The sequence below is a fragment of the Dermacentor andersoni genome, chromosome 1 (assembly GCF_023375885.2).
Source record: "Dermacentor andersoni chromosome 1, qqDerAnde1_hic_scaffold, whole genome shotgun sequence".
NCBI classification, from domain to species: Eukaryota; Metazoa; Arthropoda; class Arachnida; order Ixodida; family Ixodidae; genus Dermacentor; species Dermacentor andersoni.
In genome coordinates, this window is record NC_092814.1 from 71,978,396 (window position 1) to 71,996,973 (window position 18,578).

An 18,578-nucleotide genomic window follows, 5' to 3' on the forward strand; every position below is an offset into this window, starting at 1 on the left:
GGAGGTGTAGTTTTTCTGCAGATGAGTGGCCACAGTCTGAAAAGGTGAAATCTAGGACGTCACAAGGTTACCTTATTGCTGCTGTAGTTTAGGATAATAATAAAATAATAAAACTATTCTTACCGATAACAGCACTTTGTCCCGTCACTCTTGTCAGTCTTTAAGCACACTGGTGCACTGTATATGGATTACACACTAGGGCCAGTCACATGTCTTGGTTGTAGTTTAGGCACAGGAGAAATTACAAAAGTAGGCACCACTTCTATTGCATTTTTCTTCGGTTAAAGGAAAAATTGTCATCCACCCGATGTTAGCATGAAGCTACAAAGGAAACCCATATGGGTTTCTCAGAAAGAAAGCTTTGCAGTTGAGGAAAAATTAGTCCTGGTCCAGGATTTGAACCCAGCACCAACGCCTTTCTGGGGCAGTCGCTCTACCATCTGAGCTAACCAGGATGCTAGCAGATGGCAGCGCAAGAGCGAATCAATCTACAACTTGAAGCACAGGGACCCTGAATATGGAAAATCAGTTATGTGGAATCCCGCAAGGTGGAGGATGGGTTGTGAAAGGAAAAATTGTCATCCACCCGGTTATAGCACAAAGCTACAAAGGAAATCCATATGGATTTCTCGGAAAGAAAGCTTCGCAGTTGAGGAAAAATTTTAGCTTTGTGCTACAATCAGGCGGATGACAATTCTTTTTTTTCATTAACCTTCCTCCAGCTTGGAGGATTTCGCAGAACTGATTTGCCAATTTTCGTTGATAAAAACATTTTTTTTTATTGAACAAACACTAAAGGAGTTGCAAAATAGTAATGTATTACATTTGATGTCCTTCAAGAAAGTGACAAGGAAACAGAAATATTAAGGTGATTTAATACTCTTCATTGCAGAGAGTCAGCGTCTGGCAGTGGTGAGGGAGACGTTTTGGTCACTGTGGCAATTTGTGTGGTTTAGTTCAAGCATGGCTGTGCATGCAGTGACATAATTGTGCCATTTTTTGTGCAGACTCATCTGATTTGCCGAGTGCCCGCCTACAGAAACCAGGATGTGGGGCACCTCGTGGTGGTGCATTTGGTGGTGACCAGTGGGGGAAGGGCCAGTGAGCCCCACCCATTCACCTATATGCCCCTGGCAGGTAGGCCTTGGACCTCCATTTTCGTGGGGATTGGCGAAGGCATGCCCCCAGCGCAGCAGTGGGATGGCATTGCCACATTGGTCTCTGCTGTGTTGTACGTGGTTGGGTTGGGCATCCCTTTGTGCCGTGAATACATAGGGGGGGGGGCAGCAGTCTGGCTTGATCTCCACAATAAAACGAATAGGCCGATTTATCAGGAAGACTTCTAGATATATATTTTTTTTTTTCATTCCATCACCACCTTTTGGTTGGTGGAGGCTGTCAGAACCAAATTTTGTAGCTTTAGCCTGCAGTTTAATTATTCCTTGTGAATTTGCAGTCAGAATGCACCAGACAATAATGCTTGAGTTCCCACAAACTTAGGCATAATATATTGTCTTACTGGATGGCAATGAGGCTTGGGGTCTGTAGCTTTTACATGTCTTTCAAGTCGTTTTCTTCCAGAAGCAAAAGTGAGCTGCCTTTGAGTTCTGCTAAAGCATCAAGGCACTGGGAATAATCATATCTTATGCCTTATTAGACTTGTACAGTACTAGCTAAGTTCAAAAGCATTACGAAAACTAGGTAAGGAATCGTGGCCGAAAAAACAGAAAGCTAAGTACATGTTTCTTATATCTTAAAGGTTCCTTACATGCCAGCTTGGTTAAGTGACAAAATTTGTAAAAGTTGAAAGCCTAGTATGCTTTTGAATGTTTGTGTGCATGTGTATTGTGCTAGTACTTTATAAACAAACATATCTTGCCTTCAGTGGCAGTTGTCACGTAAAACCCCAGAATTCAATTCCTTCAGTGACAGCTGCAGTTTATTTTTTAAGAAGCCATGTGGCATGTGCACAGAAAACTTCAAAAAGACAGTGGTACCAAAGGAATGATTGTGCATCCATGTTGAATTCTACCAAGTCTGATTGATGGCTTATGTTTCTAAGGAAATGCTTTGATTATTCCACTCTAGTAGCAGTGTTATACTAATCTGACATTTTTTTTTTTAGGTGTATAAAAACATTAGGCGCAAAGTGAAGCAGAGCTAGTACATACACTTTATGTTCAACTGAACGAGAATGTGATATTTGCAACCAGCATAACTTCAAGGGGTCAATGACCTGACTGCTGTTCCTAAAATGAAGTGTGAGGTTTGGGTATCATAGTTATGCATGAATTTTTAAACATAAACAAAGTATAGATAAATCGGCTCATTTCATTCTGCCAGCTTTAGGAGAAAATAACAATTTTGATAGGAAAATACATACACATACTTGTAGTCCCAAACACTTTCAGCTTTGATTGTATAAACATCATGTTTAACTTTAGGCTGCAAATAGATTTCAAGCTTTGAAAGTTACGCACTTAAGGTAGCTGAACCTCGTGTTTTACTGTAGTCACCTGCTTTCAATCATTTTTCGAAGATACGCCTGTTGCTGCCTCTGAAGCATCATAGGCTTACCTGCAGTTGCTCTCCGCCTCTCTGTGTTTTTTTTTTTCTTTTCCTCTCTGTTTTCATGTATAGACACATACAGGTACACATCAGGCTGGCATTGTAGGCAAACAAATGTGTGACCTGTTGTTTTGTTAAATTGATGTGCCTTTGTTGCTGTGGGACAGCATGTTGAAGGTCTGGTTCTACTGTAGACAGCTTTTCTCCAGCTCCAGAGGGGCAGCAACTTTCTGCTCTTCTGTGCAGTTTGGAGAATTGTAGCTTCTTTTTGTTTTTGTTTTTCTTGATTTTTTTTTTCTTTGTACTCTTTGCTCCTATGTTTGGTGTGCCTGATGGTATGCAGAGGTGTGCGCATGTGCCCATTGCGTGAGTGTGAGAGTGCAAGGTGTGCAGCTGTGCAGGGCCCAGGCAGTGTCCCTTCCTTCCTGCTCATGTGCTGTTGGCGCAGGGCAGCTCCTCTTCCTAGCACTGTCTTCTTTCTTGGTGCCTGTTGTCTCATTCTCTGAAGCTGGTGTGGCTGCCGATGAATGTGTGGTAGTGTGTGCGCCAGGGCAACACTTTCAGATTGAAGGCTACTTACCTGGTCAAGGAAGAAAAGGCTGAATAAAGCAGTCTTGTCACTTAAAGGGAAAAAAAACACAGGGAAAAGAGACAAGAACATGTGAGAGTGCATGCAACATTTGGTTATAATTGGCTTATTGCAGAGACCATTATTGTTTGAAGTCCATGTTGAAGTCAAGCTGAAGCCTTGTGGAGCCTTTCACTCTGAAATGAGCACAATGTGTGAATCTGTTTAGGTGCTTCAAAAATGGCTTTAATCTACTTTGCCATTGTTTTCCGTGTGCAGTGTCATGCACTGTATTCTTTGGGGCATAAGTAACTCAGTTGACCTGATTTTTGTGTATTTGTTCTTTTGGTTACTTTGCGGTTAATTTTGGGCAGCTTTGCTTCTGTTTTTCCTCCCCTTGCTGGGACAGGTTTTGGGGAAGGGATTGGAATAGTGAGGCCTAGTAGCTCACATGTGGTTGATATGGTTTAGAGATGGAGTTAGTTTCTGAACATTGGCAATATTCATGCTTGCTTGGCTGCACGTGGATAAATTTTGATCTGCTATACTAGTATGGTGGCAAGAAAAAATGGGGAGGAGGATAAAAGAATTGGACACTCAGAAACTCTCGTTTATCAGAGGTAGCTTGCTATCTTACCTTTAGGAACATGCTGTTTATGGTAATAATGTTTTTACATTCAGCTTCCAAACCCAATGCAGTCAGTGAAAGGTTCTATCTTGCAGTGTTGCCTTTATGTTTTCAGAAGCTTACTGCAGTTTTGCAGTTTTATGTTGATCATTCATTATATTGGTGCTAGAATTTATTCTAACCCAAGGAAAACTATGTCCTGAATAGTACCTTGCTCATGATGCAGCACAATTTTAGGGAAGGACAAACCACTTTTGAAGCACATGTCTGAATGCGGTGTGCTTGCGGCATGGGTGTGTGTGTGCGTGTGTGCAAGTTAACTGGGTAGTTGGATTGGCTTGCCATCATTTGAACTAGCACTGCAAATGTTTACCATCTTCACTGCAGCGATGCCTCAGGTGCAGAAAGCATAGGAAATGTTGCCCATTAGCAGATCTTGCGTAAGAATGCGAGCGACTCTTATGCTCAAAGGAAAGAAAGACGACTGAAGCACATTGTCTGCTTCTTGCTCCACACCTGGATTGCAGTAAAGATGTGGTCATTTGCAGCATTTTTCACACGCCGAACAAGTACAAAAGGGCCAAGGTTTCCAAGATTGAAATTCAAAAGCAAGGAGGGGTCAGTGTGAACTCGGTACTGAACATCACTGGGCTGTTTCTGGAGGCCAGCCTTCAGCATGCTTGACCCTAGTGTGAGCGTGCCATGTTTTTGATATGTGCTTCATTGAACTGACGAGTTGCGAAAAAAAAAAAAAAAATGTGGCACTGGAGAGCGAGAGAAAACTGTTGTGTTGTTCCTCCCCATTTCTCAGACTGCAGGTTAAAGGAATGAGCGCCCTCCCTGGGGTTATCGGTGTGTTGTGCAAAGGGTGTGATCGCTCACACCTTCCCTGCCTGGGCGGCTCCTCCTCCTCCTACACTCTCTCTGCCATGACAGAGGTTTTTCTCGACACTTTTTGCATATACCCATTAAGCGTTTGCATTGACTGTGCCTTTATGCATTTGGACATTCACATAAGCTGCAGTGACAGCACAGAGTAACTGCAACTGTGCACTGCGTCTTAGGCACCACTGGCTGCCCAGCCTGCCTGTAGCCTTTCTTACCATTGACAGCCTTTTTAAGCTTACGTTTCTTTAGTGCTGCCAGCACTGCTGTGGGTGGGACTGTGAGGGCCATTATTTTACTTCGAGCTGGGAATACCTGCAGGTATGGGAGCAGAGTGAGATAAAGAAATGTGCATGCTTGTGTAAATTTTTGTTCAGCTGTACTTTATCTATTACTCTTTATCTGCAACGACTGAGCAGAGCATGCAGCAATAATGAGGCTGTCCAACATCAAAATTTTGAATTTTCAGACCTTTAGCAGAAAAATTATCCTAACTGCCTAAATTTTAATACCACTTAGAGCTCCAGCTTTTCGTAAACGACACCCTTTGCTGTTAACTCATGCATGTGGTAAGTACAAGATTTTGCCAGCTCGTTCACTCAGCGAAGCCCCACACTCAATCTTCCTGGGTGTTTCTTGTGTAAATTCCTTTTTGTGTGTGTTATGTTTGTGACTAGTTATGCACAAGTGCCTACTCTTCTTGTAGTTGTCATTCATTAAATATACTGCCTCAAGTCCCACCCGTGTACAGCACTAAATTAATCATCAATTTCAGTCATGCATAAGAACAAAACTTAGCACTTTTGATACATGTGTACACTGCCATACCCCGCATTGTCACTTCAGTGGCCTGTTCAACTTTACAAATGTTTTAGTGCTTGCAACACCACCTGCCTCTTTAGTAAAAGTGTTGACTTTGTACCTCAATCTTCAGCACGTCATATGCCACATTGTTTAACCCTTTTTGGTCCAATAATTCCTGTAGGAGCTATAACGCTTTACAACAAATATCCGGCATGGAGAAAAACAAACGGCACAACCAATCCTAGAAATTTAGCATCAGGTACTCTAATTACATAACTTGTCAGTTTGGTGCCACAGATAAAGGGGTTCTCCCCAATATTAGGCAGATGTCCATGCGTAACATAAAGCTGAGGTTAGGCCTCTGTGCAGTATTTTAGGAGCATGCTATCTATGGCACACCACTTGCCTGGGGTGGCACAAGAATGGTCTTCAAATATTTTGTGGCCATAATTCACACCATTATAATAGTGAATTAACAATTTCAAAGAACCATATGCTGCCTTCAATACCTTGATTTGTTTGTGAGAAAAGCCTTTACTTTGATATGTTGACAACACTGCACTAAGATTATTTTTTTTTATTACTTCTTTTTTTTTGGGGGGGGGGGGGGGGAGGTCTTCTCTCGATCAGATGCACTAAATATAAATTTCTCACTTCAGTGATAAAATTGAGACCAGAAAGTGTTAAAAGTTTTTGCAGATAATGCTAGTAGTGCTGCATGTCCTAAGCTCATTTTTCATTGGTCCTGTTTCATGTCAGCATTAGCCATTTAGGAAAAGAATCAAATTACTTTCTGTATGTTATTGAAGGGTAGTGCATGTCATTTTCTATCACCCTTAGTGTTCAAAGGAACTCAGCATGACTTCAAATTGCTAAGTGTAGCTGTTGAGCCAAACGAGAACAAGGTGAAAGCGGTAGCCAACGTTTCGACAAGTGGACTTGTCTTTTTCAAGACGACATATGCCTTCCTCAGCACAGTATATATAGGTAGGGTTCTTCTAAAGGGGAGAGGGAGTAAGGCGGCGGGTGGGTGAGGCAACGACCGAGGGTTTGTTAGCAGCAAGGGTGTAGAATTGAAAAGAAAGGTATGCTATTCAACGTCGGTGGAGGAATGTGAGGTAGCGCCGTGTGCCAGCTGATTGATGTGCATGTGTGTGTCCTTCCCCCGTCATCATCATCCAGGCCCCTTCCACGAAAAAACACATGGGCGGCTGACACCCGGCACTACCTCATATTCCTCCGCCGACATCGAATAGCACACCTTCCTTTGTAATTCTGCACCCTCGCTGCTAACACACCTTCGGTCGTTGCCTCGTCCACCCACCTTACCCCCTCTCCCCTTTATAACCCTTCCTATATGTACTGTGCTGAGGAAAGCATATGTCGCCTTGAAAAAGACAAGTCCACTTGTCGAAACATTGGCTCCCGCTTTTACCTTATTCTCATTTTGCTCATTGTCTTGAATTTCCATCTCCCGCCTCAAGTGTAGCTGTGTTACACAACATTTAGGAGCCTTTTTAGGTTTAAGGGTACAGATAGCTATTTGAATGTTTGTGTTAAATATCTTACAGAACTTCCAGCTTTACTTTTGACACTATTATTGTAAAGAAAAGCATGTGATTTAAGGATAGATGTGAAAAGTAGTTTTTAGTGGCACCAGTTCATAAACACCATTTTCCATTTAAAAAAATATTTTGCATAATATACTAGTTTAGTGAAAGGCAGTAAATTCTTACTGCCAGCATTGCAAAGTCATATTATGTATAAACTTGAAAACCTTGTGATCTAGCCTTGTTTTTGTTTGTAAGTGACTTGGTTTAAATTGTCAGACATCTGCGAGTTTGGCTTATTCTTTGTAATCTGCGTTACAACTTGGAAGTACATGCTTTTCTGATGTTTCCTTTTGTGCAAATGCTACATGGCATTTCTTTTTCTTTTATGTGTTTTTTCCGTTACCCTGTGAAAGTGACTTTTGTTAACTCTTGTTGCAATGCCTCTTTACAGGTGGCTTGGTTGGTGCTGGTTGACAAACTGACTGCCACGTATATGTCATTTATGGAGTGCCTACTTAGGCTTACTACACTTCCTCTGGGGCACATGCTGGGTGGGAAGGGGATTTGGTGTCGCAGGCTTTGGTGCAGTGTGACTGAGTTCACCTCGGGGACGAGCAGTCTGAAATAATTGGCGTGTCACAGGACCATTTGCCTTGTGCCTGGTCCCTTCACCCCATGCTCTCTGGCTGTATTGTCATGCAGAATGTGCCTGGTGCCTGTCTCCTCCCCGATTTCTTGAGAGTGACACACAGCCGTGTTAAGCGTGACTTTGTGTGGCTCCTGAGACTGTGTGCTTGACTGGTGTGCAAGGTGGTGTGTGAATGTTATACGCCAGGTTGTTGTGATTTCTTTATATATTTTTTTCTCTCTCTGTCTCTCTCTTGCCAGGTGCTTTTAAGGATTTGAATGTTGAATAACGAAGTCTGTCTGGGCGCTTGGTATGCACTTGGCATGCACTGATAGTACTATCTTACATTGCAGCAGAATGTTCAAAAATTGATTGAAGACTCATTTCTGCAAACAGTTGCTTTACTTGCTAATGTGTCAACCCTTTTGCGTAAGGCTGAAGTTTTTACAACTTTGGCAGGATTATGTAAATGTGCTGAGTTTTACTGCACCGTAAAAAGGCCACGTCATAAATTTTAAGTCCTGTAATTTTGAAAATGAGACTTGAACATCAAGGTGACCAACGTACCAGAAAGGTCATGGAATTGTAACAAATTTTTGTTTCCATACTATTTGGCATAAAGAGTCCATGTATGCTTCAAATGCATGGCTACACAGGAAGCGAATTCAATCATTTCCGCGTTCACTTCATTTGTTACATGATAGTTTATGGATAGTTTATATCATTTTGCTGATCCATCATAATCATCACACGGCCAGAGCACTGTGCTTGTAAACTTATGGTCATTCATTCACCACCTGATTGCTGTGTTCACATTTAGTAGTAGTAGTAGTAGTGATTTTAAGATGAAAGGAAGAGAAAAGTGCAGTGCCGTAACTGTCTCTCAAGGGAGGGCACCTCAAGAGCACTGCACGGGGTAAGGGGAGTGGGGAGAAAAAGATTAGAGAGAGAATGAAAGAGAGCGGAAAAAAAAAAAAAACAAGAAGGTTCACGGTGTGGAATGCACAAACCACCAAACTTACATAGTTCAGCCTTCATCAGTTGATGTTATCTGTGGGCAAAACCAGGTGCTGCACACTTTTCTAATACTGATACACTACGTGTTCTTTGGTATGCGAGATTACTGCTCTAATATTTTTGCCCATGCTTTCATGAGAAACATGGGTAATGTAATGGGAAACTCATTGTGGGTAGATTAGTGTTTCCATGATCTTGATAGGGTGCAATAATTTTTTTTTTTTTTTCATTTAGAACATACTGCAGTCCAATGACCAAGCAGAGATAGCATAATACAAGGAAAACTAACAAGTAAATTAAAACAATATACAAAAATAGGGGTAGTGAAGACATGGTTCAATAGTAGAGCATACTATAGTAACTACTATATACAGTGAAGTCATGCAACACAGCAAAGCACTAGTCTCATACATTCATATGCAATGTGATATTGGCAGCCATCATAGTTTGAATACTGTGGTAATGAACAAAAAGATACATAATTTAAACAAAATTTCAACAATGAACAGTTACTTGTTGCAGAGTGCATATTCATTGTCAATGATCACTGCATTTTCTCAAGCACCATCCATTGCCTTCAGTGTCGTATACCCATAGACATATTGTAGTGCCTCAAACATTGCGATAGCTGCTACTGTGACACTTATGTTTTGGTAAAGTGTCCCATTATGAAATGATAGAGGAGTGCAGATAATTATGGTAAAGAAAATGCTGAATATTACGGATATTTATTTAAGAAAAAAAAAACACTCCTTTTGTTTATTGTTGCTACACAACTGAGAACGCATAAGATGCAGCAGCCTAGCAAACTTGCTCATGACTAGCATAGTCATTAAACATTGATTTCCAGAGTAATGTTTATTCACTTGAGGGTGGCTGTGTTGTCAGAATATTTAGGCCTATTAATAACCTCAGGTTTGAATGTTGGACAGTGACTGGTTTGGTAATAGTATTTTTAGTTATTACAATTGGCTATGATTTATTTTATTATGTTGGTATGTCTAGAACACGATCAATTTTTTTTTGCTTGCCAGTACAGCTTTGTACCACGACTGGTCTTCTTAAGTGACCAGCCAACGTGCAGTGCATATGACTGGTCAATGATGACAGCTGGTAGACATTGTGATGTGGACATTTTACTGTGTGCAAAAGTTTAATGACATAGTGGTAGTAGGTTCAATCTTGGCCTGTAGATTTCTAGTGCAGTGTTTTTTTCTTGACATAATGAAATCTCAGTGCATGGCTTGTGCAGAACGAATGAGCGCATGAATGAATGTGCTTGGCTCTGAGTGGCTGGTTGATGAGCATGAACGTGCGTGTGGGTGTGCCTGAGTGCAGATGTGATGGCTCAAAGGTTGCGGCACACTTACTGTGATTTCAAGCTGCCACCATGCTGAGGACAAGGGGAACATAAGAAAGAGCTTTGTCAGTGAATTGTGTAAAAAGTGCTGCTGCACACTTTAGTATGCCCCTCATACCTTTGACATGGTGGCAGGGGACATGTTTGATGTTATCTCTCATTGGGTAGCCTTTAAATCTATCGGATTTTAATGTGCTGTTCTTTCTTCCATTATAATCTTTTTTTTTTTTCTGTCTGCTATTCTTTTGCCATTTGGCTTTGCTTTTAATTTTTCGGTCCAGTTTGGAGGTAGTGTGTAACCGGTTTCTGTTTAATTGTAGGCGGAGGCCAAATATCTGCGGGACCATTGAGTGCCACAAAGGCAAAACCAAATGCTAATGCTGCAACTGGTAAGTATATTAATGGTGGTGCATTGCCTTAATTGTAGCATTAAATAACTCTCTCTTCATATCTGCATCCCTTTGAAGATGGAGTGAACCAACAAACACACATTTCCATCATGGTATTTTCAGGGTGGTCTAGAATCAAGTGTAATGTAATGTAACCATATTAACTAGTCTTTAAGAGGCGTATGTTTTGACTAGACATGTGGAAAATGCATTTTTGAGGTTCAGTTCATTAATGGGTTCAATTGTGACCAGGTACAGGCACAGAACTTGGTAGTGTGACATCTTCTTTTGAGATCTGCAGCCTACACCAGTTTCGCAATGTTAAGGAGAAAATACTTTCTAATTGTTACTTGTACTTCATCGCTTCCTGTACAAAGAACATTGCAAGGCCTCGTCTGGACAAGGCCCACAGGAGTTTAGGAGAGAAAATGAAAATGTCACCGGTCTTTAAAATAAAGATAGCATGGGGCCTGCATTGGTCCAAGAGCTAATAACTACACCAACCAACGTGTAATTCTTGGAAGAAGAGGAAGGTTTTTTTTTTTTTTTTTTTTGCTTGCATCAAGCTCCTAAAAACTATGCAGAGCAAAAATTGACACAAAGCCAAGGTCTATAACCGATCTCGCCTAGATATTGAAACTATCAATTAGTCAACCTTGGATGAGGTCAAATTTTAAAGAAACTTGTACCAGCTGCAGCTGTGAGAAATACACTTCATATTTAATACAGTATTTAAAGTCCTTTCAATGGTTTGATCATTTTTGCAAGTTTTCTGCAATTCAAGTGTGCTTCTGCATAGTCATCCACAACTGCGTAATACATATACCTGTAATTCACATACGTGACAACTTCTGATCATAAAATCACAAGCACATGTTTCTTTGAATAATTGAGGTTTGTTTAGGCATACTTGGCCTAAGCAAAAGCATGTATAATTTTTTCACAAGAGTTCCTGAACTACATCTAACAGAAATTTTGGTTGTTTACTAGCACTTCTAAAGAAAGACCTTGCACAAAATTCCCCCTTCCCCCTAAAAAAAATATTGACAGTCAAGTAGTTGTTTTTCATGAACTAAGCTTTTACTCTGTGCTAATTTCTGCACTGTCCCATCATTTCTCACTCTGCCTTTGAAGTACTCTTAGCCTTCTCAGGCAGCCGCCATGGTGGTGTAGTGGCTAAAGCATTGTGCTGCTAAGCCCTAGGGCGCGAGATTTAACCCTTTGAGGGTCAGTCATCATCATTTCATCATCATTTATTGTCCCTTAAGGACCCCTTTCAGGGTATTACATAAGGGGGGGGGGGTAAAAGCATCAAGAAACACTATGGTCATTATTATACAATGGTTAACTCATTTGTACAATGGTAAACAAAACTTAGTATACATACTAGTAGACGATGGGCAAGAAAAATTAAAAAACAAAACAAAGTAAGGTACGAACCGGCAGTAGAAATGGCAACACAACCGGCAATAAAAAAAAAAATTAGACGTTAGACTAACAGCATAGTAGTGGTAGGTTAAAAGCTTAAAAAACATGACAATAGGTTTCTAAATTTATCTGGATTACTTTCATTTACTATGCTGTTGGGTAGCGCGTTCCACAATTCAATAGCACTAGGTAAGAAAGAGTTGTTGAAGGCATTACAGGAACCATGGAGACGTTGTAGACGTAAATATACGGCGCTGTGAAAAAGTCCAAAATGGTCGATGCCGTATATTTACGGCGCCATCTGTATGTTTATGACCCGCGCCAATTTCCTAACTTTTTCTTTTCTGGCATGTGCTGCCACTATGTGGGAATACAGGGAATTTTTTTCTCATGCATCTATATAGTACTATCGCTCGCGCATTGGCGCGTGCGGGCGGGTGGGCGTCGGTTTGGGTTTTGTTCTGCGGGTGGTTTCGGCTTCTTGCACTCGGAAAACTGATGGCTGTCTCGTTACTAATTGCTCAAAGGATGACCGCCTGTTTCTCGCTCGTTTAATGCTCACAGGTGTGCGCATAGGAAGTATGCCGCCATGCATGCGTTTTCTTCTCTTTTTTTGAGACTCGCGAAAACTAATTTCCTCTGGTTGGCGATAAGATGAAGATTAGCGGAAGGTTGTCACACATTTTGCTTTTCTGATGGGCACACAACCACAGCTTTCTTGAGTGCGATCACCTGCGCAGTTCGATTACGCTATGGATGTAAATATTAGTGTAAGAGCAGGAACATTTTACATTTGTGAAATATTGTCGTGTGTGCATTTTCTAAGCCTTATGTGTATAACAATGCATCAAATTTTTAATTCTTATAAGTGTACTTCCTTTTCTTGTTGTTATTCATGAATAAACAGTACATATATACCAACGCAACATATTTTTTTCTCACTTTACAGTCGCCCTAGAAAAATTCTGCTAAATTTTTTTCGAAATGGGTCCCTCAAACGAATTGGAATCTGCAATAAAAAATTCGACCCTGGGCGGTCGCATATGGTGAAAAAAATCGACCCTCAAAGGGTTAAATCTTGACCATAGTGGCCACATTTCAGAAGGGGTGAAATGCAAAAATGCCCGTGTATCATGCATTGGGTGCACGTTAAAGAACCCCAGGTGGTCGAAATTAATCCGGAGTCTCCCACTCTGGCGTGCCTTATAATCATATTGTGGTTTTGGCATGTAAAACCTCAGAGTTTAATTTAACATTTAGCCTCCTCAGGCTTTCAGGTACACATGAGTGTTTGTGCAATCTTACATACCTGCTCATCCTTATATTCTATAGAACCCATGTATTCTTATATACCATACCCGTGTAAGGGCCACATCGCTGAATTTCTCTCTGCCGTATTAACTCGTACATTGAAGAGAGTCACATAATGAATGCACTCCAACTTTGCTCTTGAAAATTAGGATATTTTCCTCCTTGTAATAAACACACCTCCAGCGTTGGTCCCATGCAGTTGCATTAACTAACAGCTGTGCTTTAGTTTCCCAGTTCACCCGCTCTGGCTAGTGATAGTGTATGCCACCGAGAGCCATCTCCTAGTGGAAAAATTAATGCTTTCCGCTGCAGTGCTAGTGCAACAGCCAATCAAAATGAACTGTAGACAGTTGTGCAGCTCGAAGCGAGTGAAACAGTGCACCGTATATTGTCCCACTTTTTAAAGTGACGCTTTCTTTGCCTACCTCTCCACAATTTAGCATGTTGTCAGAGTGGGGGTTTTTGATCGAAGACGGTGGTTGTCTCACCGAGTAGAAGCTGTCGCTTGTGAAAACACGACCACTTTTGCATGGTTTTGCATCGTTAGGCACTGGAAGCATTGGTGTACACTGCCGGCGGCAATTATAATGCTGTGCCAAGCTATCTTGGCACAGTGTCGGGGATGCTTTCGGCTGTCTACATTGTAAGCTCCGGTGGCAAGTCATGCGAAATCTCATGGAGGTGATAGTTTCACCAAAAGTGATCGCTCAAAAATATTGCCCTTAAATAAAACTTGTCTGTGATCTGCAAGATATGGCACACTGGCCAATGATCTTTACGGGACGTGTTCGTCGCCAAATGCCATTGTGCATTTCTTATTGCGATGTACCATTTTGTTTTGCCAGCTCATTAAAACTTTGTTTACACCTAGTCACACAGTGTGTGGGATATGCACGATAATTGTTTTTTTCCTTTCTTTTTCACCTGTCTTGTATGTTGCTGTGGGTGACAGGCTGTAATTTCAGCTAACAGTTAGTTTTAAGTCAAAGGCCTTGGAGTATGCAGTGGAGCATTGTAACTGGGCTGCTAGAAGGCATTTCGGTGTTGACAAAGTCCGCATGTGCTACTGGTGGAAGCAGCTCAACAAGCTGCTCACTAAAAATTGGATGCGTCGCACCTTCCAACATTTTTTTAGATAATTATCCATGCTTTAGGTGCAACTGTCTGACCTAAGCATATACCTAGTCATTCACAGCCGTGTGGCTCATGCTATAATGTACATATGTACTATCAGCTCTGTGCATAGGAGGTTATTATGCAGCATCTCGGGCTTCTTTTCAGTCCCTTCGTTGCTTCTGCATTAGATAGTCTGTTAGAAGGAAGCTCGTCAACTAAGCATCAGAATCATAAAATTAGTGTTCCTGTGCTCTGCAGCTTGTCCCATCATGCTTTTCCCACGTGCTTGTGTTTTTGTGCTGTCTATGCCACTTTCTGCCGACAGCATTTACACTCCTGAGCTAAGCCAAGATATTAGTCGCTTAGTGCTCTACCCACTTTGCTTGTGCAATGTATAAAAAGAATGGCATTCTGTACATTACAATATTTATAATGTGCTTTATTGGGTATCATGGTATGCCATCCAAGCAATATTGGCTTTTGCTATGTATGCAGCGTCAGGCCTGGAATTGAAGCCACAGCCTTTTGGAAGTTCACAGGGAGCACAGCTTCCTACCATTATTCAGATTCCACTACTGGCGGGGACGTCGCCACGGGCACAGCGTCACCCTGTTCAAACACTTGTCATCCCAACTACAACTATCGCCTTGTCACCTGCATCAGCTTCTGTCCCAGGTTGGTAGTGAAAGGAATGGTCCTCATGTGTACAGCAAATGGCATAGTAATCTTCTGGTGTCCTTGTGCAAGAAGTTGAATGCAAAATGCAGACAAAGCAGTACTTCATCTATTTCTGATTTGCTTGTTTATTCATGTTCATTTATGTTCCTTGCACATTCGGGCCTTTAGTGTACTTGGAGCTTTGGCTCAGCCTTTTCTTTTTTGCTGCACGAGCAGTAATGCCCTAGGAGACAACTTGAGCATCGGTAGTGTCACACTGTAGTGCAAGATAAGATTTTGCATAGGTAAAGTAGAGGAATTGAAGATAAAAAAAGATTTGCAAGATATTATGAGTGCGGGGTAATTTGATTAGCATAGTCAAATTCCTGAAAATTACCTCATTCAAGGCCAAGCGAGGTGTGGCTACTCAGCACGACAGGTAGCAGGTGTATTTTGCTTGCTCTACAATGAAGCAAGTAAAAACAGTCATAATACTAATTTAACTGCTTTGCGCAGCAAGTGACTTATGGATGCCAAAATGTGTCTTAAGTCTGTGTCTTAACTTTTTTTAAAGTCCTGTATCATAGTCAAGTAAAAGCTATCTTGAAAAATATAGAAGATGCAACACAGTAAGCAGAATGTGACTTCATTTTAGGGATCCCTCAATGCTGCAACATCTCACGATGCCTTGAACTGGATTCTGCATTTACATTTTTGCATTTGTGCACATTAGACCTCCTGGGCTCACGGTGTGGCAATTAGTCCTATCTGGCAGCTGTCTACAAAAGGCAATAAGCCACTTGTGACACCTCAGTTTCTTAGCCGAGTGGAGTTTCAATAAAAAAATTATTTTTGTAAAAGTTTTGGCAGTCCATTGGGGTCTGCGAAAATTTTTGTTCATTACTTTTAGATATATATGAACATGAGACACATGAAGGCTTTTTTATGTTCATAGTGCCACCATGTGATCCTTTTGCAGGATTCACTTCAAAATCAAACTACTCTGTGTAGCTGTCTCGTTCAGAACAAATTTTGGTAAGAAATGCCGTCTGGTTTGCAGCACTTCGTGTTCTTAGTATATAACATATGTGCTAAAGCATGGTCAGCATCCTGCTATATTATATTGTCGAGAGTGACCACCACGGTTGCAAATTTTTGTTGAAACAGAACTAACCACCTGCTACCATTAGCCTGGGGCCAACCTTAGTGGCATCTGGAAGTTTTATAATGGGCCCTGAATTTTTTTTCTAAAATTACCTGCATGCAATGCAAATCTAACAAGTTTGCTGTACACAGCACTTTATCGTGGTCCACCAATGCCAGTGATCTCTAAATGATTTATTCGCCAATATCCGTGATAAAGGAGGCTCCTGTAAAATAATATTCCTTTGCTTTGTTATGTAACAGCATCCATTTATTTCAGTTATTATAAAAACAATAGGCGACCAGCCAGCCACAGCTGCTGAACAATGTTAAACTGGTGTGCAACATGATTAACATATAAAGGGGTTCTGAACCACTTTTTATTGAAGTTGAGAAATGCATTTGACAGTAAAACAGACTATCACAGAAATACTTTTCCGCCAAAAGTACTTCAATGCATTGAGCAGAAGTGGAGTTATTGGCAACCTAAAATTGCCCGTGATCACCTTCATGGTGCTCCCGCTCCTCCTTCAATTCCTTGCACTGTGAAGGCTATGGTGGAGCAGGGCGTGCCTGCCAATGCTTGGCCTACTGAACATTAGCGTGGTGCGCAGTTCAAATTTGATTTTGGATGTTCCACTACTTCCAATTTTGACGCCTACAATACGCCAAACTCTGAGGCTATGCCTCAGCTTACGGTTCACGGTGTCTCATCCCCTTGCTATGCTACAGTGTGCTAGATAGCTTTGTGCAGCTATTCTCACACCAAGTGACATGAGCAGCACATTTTTTTTTCGCACTTGTCTCTTCATTTGCACAATTTCCAAGGGTCGAACAAACTTCATGTTCGCTCGTGTGAGTACGTTGGCCTCGTACACATCGGCTAAACAATGCATGCCGCACACCGGACTCACGTTGAAAGGATTCCTAACATAAGCTTCGACCATGATGATGACACACCTTGCGGGTGTGCAGCTCGGGAAGAAGACGGCCTATTCATCAAATGTTGGCGCTCGGGCCTTGAGTCACGTCACCCACAGATACCACTCAGAGCACGCTGTTGTCCTGAGCCAGCCACAGGCGCTCGGTGAGCACGTTCGTCGCGGCACCTTGCGATGGCCGCGGTATCCACACTACGCTGCAGACACAGCTAAATTTAACAGTAGTGGTTAGCCTCTTCGCTTCCACCCATCTGCTGCTCCACCACACCTGGTGTTCCACATTGCAAGAAAATTGCTCTAAAATCTGCTACAGACATTGCATTTACAAGATGTCTGATTTATTTTGTTCCCAGAAGGCTTATGTGTCAGATGCAGTAAAAAACTAGAAAGTGAACATAATAAAAGTTTAAAACGAGCAGAAACGCGCAGTGCACTTTTGCATATTTTTTCACTCAGCAAACACCTCTTGGGCTTTTGAACTTTGCCCTCAAGAACTAAGCATAGCATCAAATGGTACTGGTTTATATAGTTTTCAGTTGTATGTGCTGAAAAAAAAATGAGCACACTCAGAAGCCTGTTAGCTTTCTTCTTCTTTCTTTCTTTCTTTTTTCTTTTTTTTCTTTTACCTGGCACTCTGATTGCAACGGCTACAACAACAGTGCGGAGTCTGACAAGCAGGAATCTTTACATCATTTTACAAACCACTGGTGCTGAAACTGAAATTGTAAACAAATATGTTCATCTAGTGTGCAAAATCCAAAAAAATCTGAAAATAGTGCACAATCTGCTGCTGTCTATGAAAAATAGCCAGGAACAGCCATTAGTTGAGCGGCTAGCAAGTCGCCAGCTGTGGAAGTGAGTGGGTTAACAATGAGCAGCTATAACCAGAGTGCGTGCTCGCGCTCATGTGCTTCAGTCTGGTCATGCTATGTGCTGCGGACCAGCATGACCAACGGATAGTAACTGCATCCAAATTGCGCATTTGGCGCAATAGCTCAATACAAAGCAAAGTCTGCCAAGACGTCTAGCCAGGAGCGGCCAGGGATGAGCACGTGCTGGCAAGTGTACGTCTGGTCGTATCTTAAGTTTCACGTGGATCGAGGCTAGTTAGGTGTTCAAAACTAATAGAAATTAGCAATACTCGACAGCTATGACACTGATAAGCAGTGTGGCCAAAGTTTTATTCCTATGCAGGCAGGCGCGGGCGAGAATTAGCAAATGATGGTCGGCAACACTACGATAGTCATATTTCTAGAAGTACATAATTCCCATCGCAATTCAAAATGCAGATTTTTGCTTACTTCATCCTGTTTATTAAATTGTGTCAATAGAGATACACAGTAACAGTAAGAAAAAGCACACTGATCCAAACACCTTTCTTGATTGATGTCAGCTCTTGGCCAATAGCAGCTGCATATGGGAATCTCCTGTATGAAGAAATATAGCAGCCCAAAAAGAGTGAGGAGAAGGCTTCGTTAAAGAGAGAGTGTTCGTGAAAAAGGTTACTTCGCAGTCTGCTTGCAAGCGCCGCATGCCGCGCACGTCTACAAAATTCGGCTGAGATATTCACAGCAGTGTATGC

At 41.6% G+C, this 18,578-nt stretch overlaps 1 protein-coding gene across 2 annotated transcripts in view; it reads left to right on the forward strand.

Moving 5' to 3' along the window:
• LOC126544793 (uncharacterized) overlaps window positions 1–18,578 on the forward strand; it is a 122,039-nt gene that overhangs the window by 93,773 nt on the left and 9,688 nt on the right. For both annotated transcript variants that reach the window (XM_050192261.3, XM_050192262.3), the window contains exons 11-13: window positions 1,008–1,137; window positions 10,332–10,400; window positions 14,751–14,930. In XM_050192261.3, the coding sequence (XP_050048218.1) occupies window positions 1,008–1,137; window positions 10,332–10,400; window positions 14,751–14,930 (379 nt within the window). The remainder of the gene's footprint in view (window positions 1–1,007; window positions 1,138–10,331; window positions 10,401–14,750; window positions 14,931–18,578) is intronic.